The sequence below is a fragment of the Tamandua tetradactyla genome, unplaced genomic scaffold, assembly GCF_023851605.1.
Source record: "Tamandua tetradactyla isolate mTamTet1 unplaced genomic scaffold, mTamTet1.pri scaffold_141_ctg1, whole genome shotgun sequence".
Lineage (NCBI taxonomy): Eukaryota > Metazoa > Chordata > Mammalia > Pilosa > Myrmecophagidae > Tamandua > Tamandua tetradactyla.
The window spans coordinates 128,939-142,786 of NW_027518272.1; the positions used below are offsets into that span (position 1 = coordinate 128,939).

Consider the following 13,848-nt stretch of genomic DNA (forward strand, 5'->3'; position numbering starts at 1 on the left):
CCAACCAAATTACCACAATTACTCTTCATTTGTAAAAAGAGGACTCAGCATCCGGGAAAGTGGAGTAGACATACTTTTCCTTATCCCTCCCACTAATTATAATGAAATACTTTGAAAACCACAGAAAGCAAACATAAGGTCCTATGGCAGGTTGAATTATGCACCCCAGAAAAACATGTTCTTAATCTGAGGGTAGGAGCCCATTATAAATAGGACCATATGAAGATGTCATTTTCTATTAAGGTGAAACCACATGAATCAGGTTGGGCTTTAATCCAGATCACTGGAATCCTTTATAAGCAGGATGAAATTGAGATAGAGACAGATGAAGAGAGAGAGAGAGAGCACAAGTGAGCCACAGGATGGAGCTGGAGAAGGGAGAAGACACCACCACATGCAACACCATGTGAGAGAAAAGCCAGGGACCCAGGATCACTGGGAGCCAAACCCGAGAATGATATAGTCTTCAGGGAGAAAGCAGCACCTTGCTAACATCTCAACTCTGGACTTCTCCTAAACCATAAGCCAATAAATTCTCATTTCTAAATCAACCCAGTGTATGGCATTTGTTTTAGCAACTGGGAAACTGAGACAGATAACAAAACCACACAAAAAATTTTAAAAAATTAAAAATTAGCAAATAGCAATATATAAGAAGACTCACATACCATAATCATATATGGGGTTTATTTTAGGAAAGCAAAACTGGTTCAATATTCAAAAATCAATCAATGAAATCCACCAATTAACAGGCTAAAGAAGAAAGTCACGTCACAACATCAGTGCTGAAAAAGCAGTTGACAAAATTCAACACCCATTCACAGCAAAAACTCAGAAAAACAAGAGAGGGGAGCTGCCTCAACTTGATAAAGAGCATAAAAACCCAGCTAACATCATACTCAATAGTGAAAGACTAAATACTTTTCCCTAAGACGGGAACAAAGCAAGGATGGCTGCTTTCACCATTCTTATTTAAACAACGCTGGAAATTCTAGGAGTGCATTAAGGCAAGAAAGGGAAATAAAGGTATACTTGTCAAAAAGGAAGAAATAAACTGTTCCTGTTTGCAGATGATATGATTGTCTACATAGAAAATCCCAAGGAATCTACCAAAAAAAACCTCTTAATAAGTGAGTTCAACAAGGTCACAGGGTACAAATATAACATACAGAAAGCAATGAACACATGGACACCAAAATTAAAAATACAAAACCATTTGCAATTGTTCCAAAAAAAAGAAATACTTATATATAAATCTAACAAAAACAGGTACAGGACTTATATGCTGAAACTAAAGAAATCAAAGAAGACCTCAATAAATGAACAGACATACCATGTTCACAGATTGGAGGGCCCAATGTACTAAAGATGCTAATTCTCTCTAGATTTAATAAAGTGGAAAGAATCAATCTACCCAATTTCAAGACATTACATATCTACAATAATCAAGACTGCCTGGTAGTGAAAGAAGGAGACACATAGTTCAATGGAACAGAACAGAGAACCCAGAAAAAGATCCATATTAATATGCCCAATTGATTTTTGGCAAAGATACAAAAATAATTCAATGGAAGGAATACAGTCTTTTCAACAAATGGTGCTGGAGCAATTGGACATCCATAAGCCAGAAACAAACAAACAAAAACCCTCAACCTAAACCTCATACCTTATACAGAAATTAAGTCAAAATGGATCACAGACTTATATGTAAAGCACAAAATGATAAAAACTTGTAGAAAGAAACACGGGTGAAAGTATTTGGGAATTAGATCTAGGCAGAGTTCTGCCCTTGACATCAAAAGCCTGATCCCTAAAATAAAAACTTGACAAACTGGATTTCATCAAAATTAAAAATGTTTGTTAAAGACCATGAAAAGACTATGAAAAGCCAAGCTACAGATGAGGAGAAAATCTGTGCAAAGAACTAGTATATAGAATACATACAGCAAAGAACTAGTATCCACAATATATATAAGACTTCTCAAAATTCAACAGTAAAAAATTAGCAATCCAAACAGAACATGGGCAAAAGATAAGAAGAGTCTTTTCATCCAAGAAGATAAGAAGGCAAACAGACACGTGAAAAGATGCTCAGCATCATTTACCATTAGGGAAATGTAAATCAAGACAACAATGAGATATCAGTGAGACACCACTTCACATCCTTTAGAATGGCTAAAATGGGTCACTCATACACTGCTGGTGGGAATGTAAAATAGTACAGCTTTGTAGAAAAGTTTTAATTTATTAAAAAACTAAGCATGCAAGTACTAAGCAGATGCACTCCTGAGTACTTATCCCAGAAAATACCTGTACACAAAAGTGGAAAGCAGTTTTATTCATAATAGCCAAAAACTGGAAACAACCCAGATGTCCTTCAAGAGGGGGATCTGTGGTCCACCATGGAAACTCCTCAGCGATTAGAAGGAACAAACTACTGGTACCCACAACCATCTGAACAACTCTCCAAGCTTGATGTTGAGTGAAAACAGCCAACCAAAAAAGGCCCCTACTGTATGGTTCCATCCACACAACATTATTGAAATGATAAAACCATAAAAATCAAGGCCGATCAGTGTTTGCTAGGGGTGGGGCGGCATAAACGGAGGGTCCTGTGGTGAGGGGACAGTCAGTGTAGAATCCTGGCTGTGATGTTTTCCCAGGAAACTGGGAACAGAGCACATGGGAACTCTCTGTGTTATTTTACCAACTGTCTGTGAATCTATAACTACCTCAAAATTAAAAATTTATTTTAAAAAAGCCATTTCCCTTGAGCCAGATCTCCCTAAGATACTGTCCCACTGCTTGGCTCTATCTCACAGGTAAACTCTCTGAGGAGTTGCTGTACTCTCTACTCACTCCTCTGACCTCCATATCTCAGAGCTGTATCCCCAACACTGAAACTGCTCTTGTCCAACAAAACCAGCCACCGCCATGGTCAAAGTTTCTCTTTTCACCTTCTATAACCTCTCAGCAACATCTGATCTGCTTGGTCACTTTCTGGAAACTCTTTGCTCACTGTGCCCCCAAGGCTCCTACACACTGAGAGGCTCCAACTTGCTCCCTTTGGCTGACACTTTCTTTCGTCCTGGGTTTCTAGTCTCTGGCTTTCCCAAGACTCAGCCTCTGGCCTTCTTGTCTTCTCCATCTATACTCATCAGCTAGGTGGTCTTACCCCCCACTCAGAGTTTTAAACTCCCTGACTTCAAGTATATACCTAACCCGTGCTTGTCTCTTCTGAACTCCCTGCTCACATGTCAGCAGGCATACCAAGCACCTCTACTTGGATGAAGACAGCTCTCTAAAACTTTACAGAGTCAAAGAGAATCCTAAGTTCTACCACACACTAAAACTAAACTAAACTATTATCTTTCCCCTTCTCAGTAAACAGCACCACTTTTCCCAATGGCCAAGCCATAAATCCAGTATTAGCTTTGACTCTTTTCCTTCTCTCACGTTGCACATCCAATTCATGGACAAGTCCTATCTGCTCTAACTTCAAAATACAGCCTCTGCACCTATATATCTGAATACTCCTCAATCTTTATGCAACTAGTACATGAATACTATGAAATAATATGTATATAATCATAAACCAAACAGTACATTTATCTCCCACTGTCTCTCTAAACACGGTAAAAGTGGGGGGGTCCTTCCCATACCCCTGGATGAACACTTGGGCAAGTCCATGACTTTCCTGATGACTCCTGCATAACAGAAACTCCTACAGCCACACCAAGCTGGTGTCACAATCTCAATTCAGTAATTTAAAGTGTCCAGCCCCAGCAGGTGCTCTCAGCTTTATACTCTGAATTTCTTTCCTCAGACAACATGTTACTGCCTTCAATGGGAAGGGGAGCCAGAGCCCTTCTTTTCTCCCCCACAATGAACATTTTTCCTCCTCCCTCAGCTCTCCAGCCACCAGTTTCAAAGCAAGGAAGGGCGCATGAGGGGACAGGTGAGTTTTGTGTTGTATGACACCACAAGATAACCTCATCCCTTGGGGCCCAACAAGAACTGGCTGTGGCACCATCTCTCCTAGCACTCCTGGGGGTTCCTCAGAGACTCCACTGGACTCCTATTACTCTTTAAGACACAAGAGGTGTCTTGGAAAGCACCTCTTGGCTGCTCGGCGCCCAGCAGAACAGGTATAAGGATGCTGTCTCTTGGGGTCCCACCATTCCTTTGCCTCTGCTGCCCCTACTCGGCCTCCCCCTTTGCACCCATGTACAGGACAGCACCTCTGGCCTCTTGGGACCTTCCAAGCTCAAGAAACACAAGCAGTGGGCATGAAAGCCCTTCCTGCTAGGTAGCAGGTGAGGGGCAGGCACTCTATCAAAAAAACACTTAAAAATACCCCCCAGTCTCCCACAACTGTCCCTGCTGCTGTCCCTGGCATGAGCAGCTTAGTCCAGTCAGTTCTGGGCCACCAAACCTGGGAGCCCCGCCCTCCCTACTTTCTGCAGTCACTGGGCCTGGGGGTTGCGGCCCAACTTCCAGGGGTCTACACGGGCCTCCCTCTCCACCAGCTCAGGAAACCCTACTTCTGCCCCCCTTCACTCTGCTCCATGCATCTGCCATCAAAGGGCCCTTGGGCACTGATGCCTCCTGCTCACCACAGCACACTCAGCATCACGATCCGAAGCAAACGTATTCAGGGAGGTCTCTGCAGCCTCCCTGACCAGTGTCCTCCTGCCGCAGGATCTGATTCCTGCCCCCCCCCCAACTCTGGGGACATGGAGGTGGGCTGGGGAGTGTGAGGCACCTGCAGCCCTGACCAAATGTCTGGGCGGGGGGCTGGCAGGGTAAGGCCAGCTCAGGGCTATTTTTAGGCTTGTCTTCGTGGAAACTTTCCTTGGCTGACCTGGGGAGAGAACAGCTGGGTTTCTCATCACAGGCTTTGTCCCAGTTCCCTGTTCCCTCGATCAAACACTATGACTCCCACTCCAAGGAGGAATTATGATTCAACGGATCCTGTGCCAGCTTTCCCTTAACTCTTTATCTGCTGTTGGCTTGTAGGCAGTGAACCCTGGATGCACATTTACCAAGTGCCTGCTGCATGCCCAGCCCCAGGATCTGTCTGGGTCTCCCTGGACCCATGGAGGAGATGCAGGGTAGAGGGTCCCATCTCCCCCTTTCCCTCTTACCCACCACCCATGCCACCAGTATGCAAGCAGTGAAACTGCTGGAGGGAAGTTGAAGGTCCCAGCACACAGCTAGCCAAGCTCCAGGAGACAGGCCCCTCCCAGCAGGAGCAGAACACCCCCCAGCTTCCAAGATGCAGCCCTATGCCAGCCACCCTTCCCCCTCCTCCTCCACCTCCCAAAGCCCCTGAGATTCGACTTCAGCTGCTCTCCCGCCCGGCGGCTCACAGGATTTGGGACTGAAAGGTGGTAGGGAGGCACATCAAAGGGACCCGTGGTCTGTGCAGGTGTCCAGGAGTGCCCTGGGGAGAGTTCAATGCAGAGAGGGTTAGGGACAGGGATCGCTGCTCCACAGACATAGCGGGCCCCCACGCCAGGCTGTCCCACAGTGCTGAGACAGCTGGGACGACCTGAGAGAACACTACCAGTTGGTCCCGAGTGAGCTGAACAAAAGCCCACGAATCCGCTGGGGGCCTTCCGGGCTAGAACCCTCACCCGCCTTCAGTGCTGGCCAAGCTATGTCGGAGCACGTGGGTGGGGTGGGGGCACACGTGGCGCCATTCTCAGCAGCAGCAGCAGCACCAGCTCCGGCTTCCTGTCCGGTCCATGCCCACCCTCAGGCCTGGGGTTTTGCCACCCAGAGGGAGGTAGGAGTGGCAGGTGGCCTATCCGCAGCCAAACTGGGGAGGCGCCCAGGCCCGTTCCCAGAGTGGCGGAGCTGCCGGGATACCCCAGCCAGGGGAGGGCTCAGAGACAGCGAGGAACGGGCCAGTTGGGGACCTGAGCCAGCACTGGGAGGAAGAAATCTGTAGCCTGGCAAGAGGCAGGGCTGAGAACCTGTGCCCCGCCATGCCTCCTGCCCCACTCCAGGGCCCCGCCTTCTCCAGTGGCTCTATCTCTGCCCCATCCCCCAACCCCAACCCCCACCCGCACCCCACCCCCATGGCGACCCACACTGTAGAGGATGTAGGTCCAGCCCTCCACGGTGATGCACTGGAACACCGTCAAGATGGCAAAGAGGATGTTGTCGAAGCTTGTGATACCGAAGTTGGGTCCCGGCCAGTACTCCCGGCACTCGGTGTTGCCCCCACACAGCCGGGCGGGGGCCTCCTTGCCATAGGGGAAGTCGCCCACAGGCTCTGCATCTGTGAGGAGGAGAAGGCACAGCCTGAGCTCAGGCAGGAGCCAGGTGCACAGCGAAACGTCCGACCCCTCCTGTCTCCGCGCCATTCCCTCTGCCCGGGACTTGGCACATGCACATCCACATGCCCCGGGCTCCATGCATTACAAGCAGAAATGATAAGGCCCAAGTCCACACCTTGCTGCCATAGCCACCCTGACTGCCACCACAATCCCAGGCCTGGGGTTCCCCACATTAGAGGCCAGCAAAGTCCCCAGCTGGACCCAGCTGCCCGGCAGCCCCAGGGCTTGTAACCAGATCACCATGTGCCAGGGATGACCTGCAGAGGGTCTGTGAGCTGGCAGGGGAACACCCAGAGGGTGACAGAGAAACACCAGAAAATCCCTGCTAACTTGTGGAACAGGGTGGCAGGCAGCACCACCCACTTCCCAGCTGCCAAGGTCCCTCCGAGAGCAAAGCAAAACTACTTCAAAACAATACATTTATCACAATACATGACAATTCTCCCTATTACCATGAGAGACACTTTGATGAATTTCTAGGGTGGAAACAAAGACTCCTAGGTTTAGAAGGCAAAACTGACCAGGTTTGTTCATCTCCTCCAAATATCTTACATGTGTGTAAAGAATATGAAATCATCAATTTTCTGTGTAGACAATGGTATCATCTGAGAGTAATGCCAGGCCCATCTCCTGCTTTCCAAGTCCTGTAGGGCTTCCCCATCTCTCCAGAGCCTCACTGCACTCGCTGTGACAGCCCATGGTGTGGGGCCTACAAGTAACCGTGTCCTTGTTTTGTTGTTGACGTTAAAGGGAAAGATTCTCAAGTCTTACAAATAAATAAAATGTTACAGGAAATTTTAGGGGGTCTAAGGAAGTTTTACTTCTACTTCAATAAGAGTTCTTTTTTTTAAATCATGAATGATTTAAAGTTTAGTAATTGCTTCTTCTGTATCTATCAAGAGAATCATATGTGTTTTCTCCTCTAATCTGTTTGCAGCTCAAGCCAAAAATCTTAGCGTCATGTTTAGCACTTCTCTTTCTCTCACACTCCACATACAATCAGAGAACTTCTCACCCACAAAATACATCCCAAGCTGGACCCTTCAAGCCACCTCTTCCCTGACACACTGGGCCAGACCAGATCAGCTCTAAGTTAGCCCAGAGCAGCCAGAGGATGCAGATGACGTCACTCCCTGCCCAGCCCTCACAGAAAGGTCTGCGGGGCACGTGAGCTTCCCCCATCTCCTCCGCACCCTGTAAGGGCGACCCTCAGGTCTCCACCCCACCCCACTTTAAGTACCTTTTTCCTTCCTAGAACTTGCTACACCTACAGGCACTTCCTCTGCATGTGTTTTGCTTTGGGTCTGCCGGGCATTATCTGTGTGACCACTGGAACGCAAGGGGCACCTTGGTGTCCATCAGCAGAAGGGGGCTCTCCACCCAGAAGTGAGCCCCTGCTGGCCTAACCAGCCCAGGCCTCACCTGAGATGGCTCACCTGTGCCGTTGGGGAAACAGGCCTTGTGGTATTTGCCCACGTACAACTCGAGACCAATGATGGTGAACATGAGGGTGGTGAAGAAGAGAAGCAGCCCGAGCTGCAGGAATGGGGCCATGGCCTTCATGATGGACTTGAGCACCACCCGCAAACCTGGTCCAGGGCATGGTGGGCTAGTTTAGGGGCAGCAGAGTGGGCCTGAGGGGCAGAGTGCGAAGCCCCAGGCAAGGTGGGCAGGACAGTAAGTGTCTAAGAGGACAGAACCGAGGAATTCGAGGAGCACTGAATGGAGGGGGCATTGAGTCCTGCAGGGAGGCAGGCGCCAGAGCAGGGTGTCTACTGGGGAGTGAAACTATGGAAGGGTCAGGGTAGGAAGAGCTCAGGGGAACCTGGGAGAAGACCAGGGGATCCTGGGAGAGGAGCAGGGGATCCTGGGGGAAGAGCAGGGGATCCTGGGAAAGGAGCAGGGGATCCTGGGAGAGGAGCAGGGAATCCTGGAGGAAGAGCAGGGAATTCTGAGGGAGGGGTGGGGGATTCTGGGACAGGGGTGGGGGATTCTGGGAGAGGAGCCAGGATCCCGAAGAACCCAACCCTTGGGGAAAGTGAGGGTGGCCAGTGGCTTGTGGCAATCAGCCCTGGACAGAGGAGGCTGTGACCCCACTCCCCCTCCACTCTCCAGTCTGACCCCAGGCCTTACTGCATGCCCGAGCCCGTGCCTGGCAAGGTCCCCGGGCTGACCAGGGAGAAGACCTCAATGGCCTGCTAAGCCTGAGCCCTTCTGCGGCCTTGAACATTTCTCCGGCATCCTAACCCCCAACCCTGCTCCAGCAAGGTACTAGCTTGTTCTCTGCCTGAGCCAAAGCACCCCCGGCTCAGGGGCGGTGGGGGGTGGATGGGGCAGGTAAGGAGGGGAGAAGGGGAGGCCATGCTGAGACAAGGTGGGATGAGGGAGGAGACCCTGCCGGGTCTGGCCGGACTTACAGGGGATCCCTGACACCAGCTTCAGGGACCTCAGCACGCGCACTGCCCGCAGGGTTCACAGGTCGAAGTTGGTGCCCGCTGTCGCCAGGATCCTGGCAGGGAAGGAGGCGGAAAAGGACTTCAGCATCCGGTCAGGAGGTGTGCACTCCTCCCAGCACTGCTTCCTTTCCCTCCAAACCAGGGCCACCTTCAACCCACGCCCCCACCTCCCACGCACAGGCCAGGCACAGGGAAGGGCTTGCCAGGTGGAAACTGAGTTCAGACCCCTCACCAGCAGGGTGGTGTTTTATCTGTACGACTCTCCCTCTGATTCAAAGGACACCTGGTCCCCAAAACCTGACCATGTCAGGGACCTGTCCTCTCATCAAGGGCTAACCAGCTCCTACTGTGCTCCAGGCTGCCTGCTACATGGGGTAAGAAGGTGCTGGACAAAATAGGCTGTACACCATCATCACATGTCACCTTCCTACACGAACTGCAGGAGGTGAATAAGGGAAAGGGGCCCAATATGGTGGAGCAAGAGGTGCAGAGGACACAGTAAAACCAGCACGATCCATTTCATCAACATAGAAATGTGCCTCAGTGTCTCTCATCTTCGAAACAAAGCTCCTCTGATCCATACCCACCTCCCATTGTGGCACATTTTTCTGCTCCCTTCATATCAAAACTCACTTGTTCAGTTTCTCCACTCCTCACACTTCAGGGTCTCCTTAACTTCCTCAAGCTAGCTAGGCCCTCACCCCACCACTCTACCCAAGTGCTTTTGCCAGGCCATGCAGAGAAACCTCTTTCTTCTTTGCCCTTTTGGCAATGCTTCCATTTTCCTCCTACATCTTCAGGGGTTCTTTCATGGTCTTTTTTGCTCACCTTCCCTCCTCTACTACACTCAAAGTTGGATGCTCCAGGGCTTACACAGTATGTGACTTAGATATGAATGCCACTGCATACTTATTATTCCCAAATTTACATCTTTAGCCCAAACTTGAAGCTCCAAGCTAATATACTACTTTTATTTTTTAAACATTTCCACTTGGTTATCAAAATAGTGTATCAAACATTACACAACTGAAGAACTCTTGATCCTCACTCCCAACATGCTCCTTCCTGGGTATTCTCCAGCTCAATAAGCAGCACAACTCACCTTTGTCTAAACCAAAATGTAGCTTCAGCCCAGACTCCTCAGGCTCTCTCACATCCCCACCCAATCACCCACCATCCTGTGGGCTCCACCTTCCAAAGGCATCCAGGAATCTTGGTGCTGAAGGCCTTGTGCCCCTGCCCTAAATGCATGGCCATGAGAGAGAAAACTTGAGACAGATCTGTGGTCAAAAATAACAGAAATAATATCTCATATGAAAGAAAAGAGGGCAACAAGGAAACCTCCTCTCCCAACCAAAACCCATCAGCACACAAGGAACAGCAAGGGCATTCGGCAGCATCAATGCCTGGAAGGTGAACATGGCTCAGGTGAATTCAACAAATTATGAAATAAAAACAGGCAGAAACCACAAGATATAGAGAACCAGCTAGAAGGCTTGGCAATAAATAATTAGTAGAATTTTTAAAAACTAAATAATAGATGAAAGACTCCAAGCTGAGACAATCTATAGAGTCCCAAGGACAGAACAAGGAATTCATGCACAGATATCAGAAAAGCAAAAGTGACATGGAGTTCAAGCAAGAGATTCCACATACATCAAGTCCCAGCTCCAGAAGAAGAGAACAGAGCGGATCTGGCAACGTGGTATTTGAAGAGGTAGCAGAGAGGGAAATTCCAGAATTAAAGACAAAAGCTTCAGATTTAAAGTGTACTACAAGTACCAGTTAGACAGAGAGAAAAAAATCTATAGCCAGAAATAGTGCAAGAGATTTCTGAACATCAAGTATAAAAAGAGAATCCTAAAAGCTACCAGATAAGGAAGATAGAATGTCTAGGAAAGGAGAGAGGATTTCAGCAAAAATATATGTTAGAAACCTATGCTGAATAATAGATACAAAGCTCAGCAGGAAAATAACTGAAAAATGTATATCCAGCTAAACTGTCAATGAAGACTGAGGGCAAAATAAACATATTTGGGGGCATAAAATAAAGCCATCACCCCAGACCCTCAGTAAATGATAAACTTAAAACAATAAGAAAACTGAACCCAAAGGGAATGTATACAATGTAAGAAATAATGGTGAACACAGAAAATTATTTAAAGTAAATTTAATTAGCCATTCATTGTTTTATTTTTTTAATGTATGCTATACAATTTTTTCTTACATTTCTGTGGGGGTTTTTTCATGTAAAACTTCCAACCCAAGCAATAATAAAACTATTTACAGAAGGGGTTGTTTTCTGTATACTTGCAGCAAAGGATGTCAGAAAGGCTAAATCACTCTTCATTGTGCCAGACCAGAGGATAATACATATTTCCTATAAAGGAGATACTTAGGGTTTGTGAGCCTATGCGCTCCATCACAACTGTTCAACTCTGCCACTGAACACAAATGCAACCATACATAATATGTCCATGAATGGGCATGGCTGCTTACCAATAAAACTTTATTTACAAAATAGGCAACCAGCCAGATGGACAGTAGTTCACCAAGCCTTGCATTAGACAAATGGATAGCTACATATATTTTTAAATGTTAAGGCTATCCAATAAACTGATAGAAATATGATCTAGTTCTAAACCAGCAGAGGGGGTTGTTTTAGTTTGTAAAAGTTGCCAGAATACAATATACAAGAAACAGAATGGCTTTAAAAAAGGTAATTTATTAAGTTGCAAGTTTACAGTTCTAAGACCATGCAAATGTCCAAACTAAGGCATCCAGGGAAAGATACCTTGATTCAAGAAGGCTAATGGGTTCAGAACACCTCTGTCAGCTGGAATGGCACTGGGCGTCTGCTAGCATTTTCTCCTCATTTCCTCAGGCTTCCCTGGGGGCATTTTCCTTCTGCATCTCTAAAGGGCTGTGTGGGCTCTGGTGACTCTAAAGCTTTTTCCAAAATGGATCCCTCTCAAAGGACTCCAGTAAGAAACTTCATCTTGAATGGGTGCAGATACATCTCTACGGAACCACCTATTCAAAAGTTACCACCCACAGCTGGATAGGCCACATTCTATCCATGGAAACAATAAGAAAGATACCACTGAGCAATACTGAATAAAAATTAAAGGACATGGCTTTTCTGGGGTATATAATAGCTTCACCAGCACAGGGGTGAAGTGGGATAGGTTGAATAGGTAATATAGAACTATTTGTCAATCCACAAAAGTGAGGAAAAAACAGGAAAAGAAAGCAAAGAAATAACATAAAGAGAAAAAACAAAATAAGGTAATATAGTTAAGTCCAACTACATTGATAATCATAAAAATATAAATGTATCTTAGATTAGATTGGATTTTTGAAAATCCAACTGTATGCTATTTACAAGAGACATACCAAAGGAAAAACATACAGAAAAGTTGAAAATACAGGAATAAAAATGATATACTAAGTAAATATTCTAGAAAAAGAAAAGTAGTATACTAATACTCAGGGCAAATAGAATTTAAGGCAGAAAGCATTAGCATGGCTAAAGAGAGATCTACTGCATAATATAAAAGGATAATTCCACCAAGAAATATAATAATCACTAATTTTATACACTTAACCCCCAAACCTCAAAATAAATAAAGAAAAAATGACAATATAGAGGGCTTTATTAGAAACAAATCACTATTAGAAACTGGAAGACCAAACAGATGAAAATTTAGTGTGGCTATAAAAGATTCAGATGAAATCAACAACTGGATTCACCAGAGAGTCATAACCATTTCCTATCTATCCAATTCTGTTCCTAAAAAACAGAGAACATTTATTTTTTTCAAATACACTAATATCTTTGAAAACTGACCAGCCTCAGAAAATTTCAAAGAACTAATATTATTGCATTTCTGGAATTAAATTAAAAGCCAACAATAAAAATGCATTTTAAAAGAAAATCCACATGTAAAGAAATCCTCAAAAAATACACACCTAAAAAACTCATGAATTAAAGAGGAAGTAACAATGAAAATTGCAAAATATTTAGAAATCATCAAAGAAAATAATGCATAATCAAATATGTGGACTTCAGTTAAGGTGATATTTGGGGAAAACTTTATAAACTGAAATAAATTTATTCTTTTAAAGATTGAAAATAAATAAACCAAATATTTAAATGCCCCTAGAAGTCTTTAAAAAAAAGCAGCAAATTAAGTGAAAGTGGAAACATGTTACTAATCAAGAGTAGAAAAGTTAAAATAGAAAACAAAGAAGCAGGAAAAGCCTGAATAATCAGGAAGAAGGGAATGCACACCCACACACAGAGGCCACAAATGCATAAGCTGCAGCAACAACGCCCATCAATGGGGCTTTACCTGAGGCTCTGCCTGGAGTCAGGAGGTTGGTCACCCTGGGGACAGCACTGGGGGGAGAGCCCTGGGAGATGCCCCTGCATCGCACCCTGCATGCCCCCCCAAAAGTCCATCTTCTCCTGTACATGCACCTGCCACTGCCCCACCTCAGCAGAAACCTGCGCTAGCAGCTGGGGCTCTCCCAGGCAATCCAGGATCAGCTGATTTCCTCAAGATCCATAACTCAATCACATCTGCAAGGTCCCTGCTTTCGGGATTAGGGCCAGATATCTTGGGGCAGCCACTCTGTCCACACATGTGCACTCGTACATGCACACAGGCAGATGCTGATACACACATGCACTCATACATGCACAGGCACACATTGGTACACACACAGAACACATACACAACATGCACACAGGCAGGCTCTGGCACATGCAGCACACATACACAACATGCTCACAGGTAGATGCTCATACACGTGTGCACTTGCACATAGACAAAGGCAGACACTGGCACACATGTGGCACACATATGCAACATGCACACAGGTAGACACTGAAACACACATGCACTCATACATGCACACAGACAGACACTGGCATTTTCTTTAGTGGAGGTATCCTCTTGCTGATGCCCTCATTTGGACATCTTCACATACTTAGAACTGTAAATCTGTAACCTAATAAATTCCCTTTGTAAAAGACAATC

General features: G+C 46.2%; 1 protein-coding gene across 20 annotated transcripts in view; it reads right to left on the reverse strand.

Moving 5' to 3' along the window:
- Window positions 1-13,848, reverse strand: part of LOC143673140 (voltage-dependent N-type calcium channel subunit alpha-1B-like) — a 201,198-nt gene that overhangs the window by 121,992 nt on the left and 65,358 nt on the right. For 15 of the 20 annotated variants that reach the window (XR_013170211.1, XR_013170203.1, XR_013170204.1 and 12 more), the window contains exons 3-4: window positions 8,765-8,856; window positions 6,101-6,289 (exon numbers count right to left, since the gene is read on the reverse strand). The exons of 2 other annotated variants lie outside the window; for them this stretch is intronic. Coding sequence is in view for 1 of the 18 variants with exons in the window: in XM_077147485.1 (XP_077003600.1) it covers window positions 6,099-6,289; window positions 7,784-7,910 (318 nt within the window). In the remaining 17 variants the exon portion in view is untranslated. Of the gene's footprint in view, window positions 1-6,098; window positions 6,290-7,783; window positions 8,206-8,764; window positions 8,857-13,848 lie in introns of those variants that run through there. 3 more of the 20 variants (XR_013170205.1, XM_077147485.1, XR_013170209.1) reach the window with 3 other exon arrangements.